The sequence below is a fragment of the Mya arenaria genome, chromosome 8, assembly GCF_026914265.1.
Source record: "Mya arenaria isolate MELC-2E11 chromosome 8, ASM2691426v1".
Lineage (NCBI taxonomy): Eukaryota > Metazoa > Mollusca > Bivalvia > Myida > Myidae > Mya > Mya arenaria.
Window position 1 is genome coordinate 11004572 of NC_069129.1, and position 6973 is coordinate 11011544.

Here is a 6973-nt window from a genome sequence, read left to right on the forward strand (position 1 = left end):
TACAATCGGAACACCTCGGCCAGCATCCAACAGGAATAAATTAATTAGTCTAGCTTGCCGGAGATGGCCGAGTTGTTACGATTGCACGGTGGTAGTTTCCAGATTTTGTATATTTCATCAACTTGCTAAATATTAAATCAGTACACATATTTGAGAGTAAACAGTATGTCTAGATTTTGATAAAAACCCGACCACATTCTTCGCATTCTGCAGGTAGTGCATTCTAATTGTTTGTAGCCAGATGTTCAAGATGGAAGTGGGATTACCCAAGGTTCAAGTATCCACAGGCAATGATTTGTCACTACTATTATTTGTGATATCACACAGATTTAAAAAGTAAGCATTTTTTTAAAACAAATCCTAACAGAAATCATATTTTGATAAAAAAATAAATAAACTGTTGATATATATCGTTGAACTGTTAAAACAAAAACAAAAAAATACTTATACAGGGAAAACTACCGACAAGAAGAAAATCCTCTTATAGCAGTGATTCAGAAATAAATGTAAGATTGGGCGCACTTTAGGAGCGCAACTTGGGGCTTGCGCAAACTCTCACACGAACCCTTTTGTTCTGGTATATGTCTATAGCTGTAAATGTAATATGACCTGCATGCTGCAGAGATATATATATAAATACTCCACCTATAGCCATATCACGGACCTATAAACCAGATCCGTGGCCATATGTTTTCAGTCGCTATAATAAACTCAGTTCAGAATCATCTCTGTTGTTATAATATACTTCATTAAAGAACCCAAAACACCTTTTAAATAAGCTTTTTACATGGTTAGGGGTATTCGGCTTTTTTTTTTACTAATTTAATTCTAAAATTGTGCAATTTTATGTATGTTATTTTCTATTATATTGACACTTGTGTACATAAACTTATTATTAATTAAATAACATGAATTAATAAGAATAAGTAAGTATATATTCATTTCTAGCAGAGAAACGCGTAGAAACCTGTTATTCATGCACATGGCAGACAATAAAATATTCAGTTTTCGCATTATATAAAATGATGTTCACCTTTTTATCTGTTTTTTTTATGTTTGTTATTCATGTCGGAAAATAGCTTACTGGGCTAATGTTTTTTGTTAACATATACACGACATTAAATATAATAAAGAATAATGTATGTTGTATCTATCTACAATGTATGACTTATTATTTCCATTTTTATATTACCATTTATATAATAAAACGGATAAGTCCGAGATCTCATATTTCAGTATTTCTTTAAAAAGCTATCTTCTTATTTCAGATTTGGACTTAATTATAACTTTAATGGTTTAACAATGTTAAAATATCTCTAAGAAACATTTATTTGATTCCGATGCTAGAAAAACTCACTGAAAGGGGAAATAACCGCTACGTGGTCTTTGTCAAGATTTGTGCAACGTGCTGTTGTCTGCTAGGTCGGAGGTAAATATTTATATTTACTTGATTTTACTTACAAAGTTTTCTTGCGTAAACATTCAACATTTTTATTTGTTTGTGATAAGTTCCGTCGTGTGCAATATTACTGGTTTTATCCACAATGTTTGGAGAGAATTTTGACTTATAAATATATAATTTGAGGTTACAAACAACTATAAGTTAAAACAATAGGTTACACACCACCATTGTCATTTCCTCTATAATTCAATGTGAAATGATTATTTTTAGACAACATTTAAAGGCATTTCAAGCGAATGCAGACAATGATAAACATATATATTCTTAAAGTATAAGCTTTAAATTACCTTTTAAGCCAATAAAAAGGGGGGGGGGGGGGTCAAGTTATCCCTAAGAAAAATCTCTCCACTTGAAAAACAAACTCTAAAAATTGCACAGTCCGCGATGACAGTTCTTCCAAAATGACCTTTCAACTATAGGGCAGCAGTTTATGCTTAAATCTCTAAATGATAAATCAAGCAATAATAGATACTCAAGGTATAAAAGTTTCAGGAATAATGATATTTTTGATTTACAGTGTATTGAGCATGTGAAAACATGTCTATCAGTCATAAAAACATTATTTTTTTATTGAGAATTTACCACACAACGGAAGTACATATGACGCAATAGTGACGTCATACCTATTCATTATGGGTACCATCTCCTGTTGGACCAATGTATTAATTGTTATTTGTTTGTATTACATTCAAAATTTGCTGAAAACTAATAACCATAATTTACATAATTTAAAATGTAATTTAACAAAGTTATGCATTGTTAGAAAGGTAAAATATAAAATATTGATTTCTAATGTAATGATATCAAATGTATGTCAGTATTTACACGGTGGAGAATCCACGTGACTTATTTGGTAAAGTGCACGGCAACAAATGTCAACAAGTCTCGATTCAGGTAATGTTTTTAAAGATAACTTTCTTAATATTTGGAGAATTTTTGTGAAATAAAGACCATAAACCCCGCATTTAAGAGCTCTATCCATGGTAATAAAGAACTTTCCCTAATATCCTAAAGTTTTCCTGATAATCTTGACCAACTGATTTCTCAGAGTTGAAATCTAAGGCAAAGTACACGGCTTTTGACAAATCTATCGCTTTACTTCATGTTAGCCGTAAATAATTCATGTATACACAAATCTTATTTTAAGCAAAGTTTATGTATTTTATTGTTTACAGCATGTATTGTTCAACTTCTAGTTATTTCAAAGGTAAAAATGAACTTTTTCATGTACATGTAAATTCAAGTCTAGAGTTAAGGGAGACAATTTGCAAGTCTAGGATTTTGAGAGACAATTTGCTTTTTGCTTCTGCAGTTGATTTTGTGAATTACTCTGCCTTGTTCTTGTTGAAAGCCCAAAGGCCATTTTTAGCTCTACTGGCCAAAGGCCAGAAGAGCTTATGCGATGGTAATGTGTACGTAGTATGTGCGTCCGTGCGGTCGTGCGTTCGTGCGCCTGTAAACAATTTGTTGTGAACACGATACAGTCTTCAGTTTTGATTGTATCTTTATGAAACTTGTACAGTATCTAGATATCCATTAGAGCTCGGTTCCTTTCGAAAACCAGCCAGATCCGCCCATAAATGCCTAGATTATGGGCCATGAAAGATTTAAAAAAATGCTTTCTATTTTTAGTCAGGTCTGCATGAGCGAATTCTATTTTTAGCGAAGTTTACATGTACATGTAAATTCAAGTCTAGAGTTAAGGGAGACAATTTGCAAGTCTAGGATTTTGAGAGACAATTTGCTTTTTGCTTCTGCAGTTGATTTTGTGAATTACTCGGCCTTGTTCTTGTTGAAAGCCCAAAGGCCATTTTTTAGCTTTAAGTTCTGTAGTTTGCGCATTCATCTTAATAAAATTGGTTGTGAATGTTTAAGTTATGCACCTGGTGTCATTACTGGCCACACCCAGGGTTCACAGGTTTGGTAAACATAAATCTGGAAAGGTTTGAAAATCTTTTTGTGTGTTCATGCATCCATCTCAGCACAATTGATTGTGAATGTTTGTTCAAATTGATCAATGTTGTCCTAGGATGCCCTTGACTTTGACCTTTGACCAACTTTTTTTAACTTTTAAAACTACAGAAATTTTTACTATGAGTACAGTTTTGAAAGCATTTTTTTTTGTCAGATGACTTTTTACTATGAGTACACTTTTGAAAGCATTTTTTTTTGTCAGATGACTTTTACTTGGCACATATTAAAATAGTTCATGCAACTAATCTGCTTATAATACTTTCTGGGCTCAGATGTTGAACGTGCTACGTTTTCAGGTAACCCAAACACAAAACATAAAACTATATTGTCTGTTGCCTTTTACCCATACATACATGCTCTGGATTGATATGACCACAAAAGCCATGCCAGTGGAGCATAGGCCCTTTTGGGCCTCTTGTTTTTTTATTGTCAGGCGCTACATTGCATCTATACCACAGGGAAACTATTACATAATTAGCTACATGTGTGAGTACATGTATATAGCTTTTGACCTACAAAAATAAGGGCTCTTTAATAATGATTATGCAGATTTAAATTAATGCAGGATTATCATAAATATCATTATAATATTGCTTGTACAGTTTCAGGCAAAAATGGCCGCTGTTGAAGTCCACAACCCTGATGACATCTTAAAGAGATTTAGTAAACTTCTACAGACTGGGGAACTAAGCGATCTTACACTAAAGGTGGATGGGCAACGATTTCGATGTCATAGGCTACTGTTATGTGCAAGTAGCGATGTTTTGAACACCATGCTGACAAGTCGCCTATGGCCAGAAGGTCGAAGCGATATTGTGGTTCTACGGGAAGACCCAGAATGTGCTGCGGTGTTTCAACACTTCCTGGAATATCTATATACAGGTTTGCAATCATCAAAATTAAGATTTTCTTGAACAAGCCTAAATGCTGTATGTTCATATAATAATAAGATTATTATCTCAAAAGCTCAACTATATAAACATTTATCAGAACCCAGATTTGCTTTTTTTCAAGCCCGGAATGGCTTTGAGCGTGCAGGCTTGTAATAATTTTGATCACTGGTTTGTCTCTTTACATTAATTGCTCTAGTAAAGTCAGTCACTATCTCATCTTATTATACTATAGCAAAACTAATGCTGCGATTCCAATTACCTGACGGAACCTATATTTAAGTAACTGTCCTGATTATTGTTTTGAAGAATCGGTAAAATCTGTATGAAAATTGCTAGAACTTATACAAAATGTTAAACACAATCAAATAATTTTCCAAAATAAGATGTTTTCCCTACCTACCTAGTCTGCTCTTTTTTGTCAGCATGTAACCAAACCATTTATATAACATTATTTTTGTTTGGGCTAATTGAAAAGGGTTCTCTTTATTGTAAATGATTCATTAATTCTCATACAGCAATGGTTTGCCTGTACTGGGTCTTAAATGCATGCATACTTGCATTGTTATTTAGAGTAGAATTTATAAGTAAATAACTAGATTGGACTTGGTTATATACGTTTATGTATTATATAGATGTATGTATTGAAGATACATACATACAAGTTTCTATGAATTAAAAGAGAAATTCTTTCTTATTAATTAAGCTCTCTGTCCATTTATTGAAGTGACATATTCTCTTCCCTGGAACGTTCTGCTTTTAATGTTTGCTTGTTTTCTGTTTAAGGGCAAGTAACTCTGGAGAAACACAATGTCCTACCTTTATTGACCCTTGCAGACAAATATAACGTTCCAAGTCTGTCCCGTTCGTGTCTCAATTACATGGTTGACGCATGTTGCCCAGCTACGCTGAAGTACATACTCCACTGGCTTCAATATGCTATCATATGCAGTTACAAAAACTTGGAAGAAAAATGTATGCAATTTATAACAGCTAATTTCGATGACGCTGTTTGTTTGGCGGATTTTCATCAAATAAGTAGAGATGTTCTGATTGCATTTCTCAGGCAGGATGATTTGGTTGTCAGCAGTGAATTGCATCTGTATTCTGCTGTGAAAAGATGGTTTGAGGCTAACATTGATGAAAGCAGTGAAGAAAATGATGATTTGTTTTATATTGTAATGAAATATATAAAATTTCCCATGATTCCTCTCAAAGAATTGATTCGACTAGAAAATGATAGTATAGCTAGCCATAGCAAGTTTTTCCTTCAAAACATATTTTGTGCTTTGAAATATCACACTGGAACAAAAATGGATTTCTCTGAAGACTTGCTGAAACAGCTGAAGGAGAGAGAAAGGTTTCAGCCGAGAGTTTATGTGACGGAAACATGGAGTACAGAAATCATTGTTGAAAATGTTAGCCGATTGGCGGAAGGAGAGGTCCGAGGGGCATTTTTCAGTACACCTGGAAGTTACGCTGAAATTGATCAGTCATGTCACCATGACTGGCATGTAATGTTCTACCCACGAGGTGTCGTGTACTCCGACTGTCAGATGATTTCTTGGATGAACTGTCTGCAGAACCCGGGTGGAAAGTTTCAAACTGTTCGACTCGCACTGTCTACTCATTGTCAAAAGCGAAGGAAATTCAGAATCACTGTTCTAGTTATGGGTCCTTGTGCGAATGGAGAAGAGTTTGTTTTCACTGCCAAAACAACTGATGCAATATTTGACAGTGATTGCACGCTGTTTAATTATGATAATATCATCCCGTATGAAGAGGTATTGAAGAAAAAGTCACCATATAAGATAAATGACAGTATTAAACTTAAAATTGTGATAAGGCCCGAGTTTCAGCAAATGAAAGCTTGAACAAATTGTTAACGTCCTGTTTCTGTTGCCTGTTTCGTTAAAATGTTGGTTGATGTTATGGTGATATTGTTACTGTGTTATATGATTATTCAACACATTTGGATTAAACCTTGGAAATACATCGTGTGTTATAAACATACCATTACATGTACCTTTAAGAATTCCCTTTCAGTACAGAAAGGGAAGTACTTAATCATAGCAACACAGACTTTGGTATATTCGATAATAAGGTGACAAAATATGTCCAGGGCTTCCATTTAGAATGTGAAAGTAGAAGTTTGAACTTCTGTGCCAACACTTACGGTTTCTGTACTTCCAAGCACTCAATTTTGGAAGTGATTGCCCATTTTCAGGGATTTATATACTTCCGAACTGCTTTTAGCAGAAGCATTGATATATCATTATTTTGTAATGCTTTCACTCAAAGACTCCTTATGTGTTGTTTCTGTATGATCAAATCATTCATTGTCCTGGTAAAATCAAAATTATTCTGGGCGGGTGTATAACGTACATAATGGTATGAAGGAGTGTTGTAATGGGTAAATGTAATTTATTTGCTACACCTATGTTTTAGGCCCAGAATGACAAATGTCAAGGACAGTCTTTATTAGTAATCCACTCGTAATATATCCTAGGATTATTGGCCACTGTAATATCAAAAGGTCATGTCAAGAAAAATTCAAATCGAGAGCGGCGGATCATGAGATGCCAATGATCTTTTAATTACTAAGTTAAAAAAGGGGCATAACTCCAAGATAATAAAAACAACATTA

At 33.9% G+C, this 6973-nt stretch overlaps 1 protein-coding gene across 7 annotated transcripts; it reads left to right on the top strand.

Annotated features, from left to right (window-relative positions):
• The first annotated feature begins 5 nt into the window (after nucleotides 1-5).
• Nucleotides 6-6321, top strand: LOC128243226 (BTB/POZ domain-containing protein 17-like). Of its 7 annotated transcripts, none has more exons than XM_052960838.1 (4): nucleotides 8-336; nucleotides 1269-1429; nucleotides 4039-4318; nucleotides 5113-6321. In XM_052960838.1, the coding sequence occupies exons 3-4, from the start codon at nucleotides 4051-4053 to the stop codon at nucleotides 6198-6200; spliced, it is 1356 nt and encodes a 451-aa protein (XP_052816798.1). In that variant the 5' UTR covers nucleotides 8-336; nucleotides 1269-1429; nucleotides 4039-4050; the 3' UTR covers nucleotides 6201-6321. The 7 variants fall into 7 exon arrangements, with proteins under 7 accessions (XP_052816796.1, XP_052816801.1, XP_052816798.1 ...); XM_052960839.1 differs by having other exon boundaries at nucleotides 8-271; XM_052960840.1 differs by having other exon boundaries at nucleotides 8-213.
• Nucleotides 6322-6973: the final 652 nt, after the last annotated feature.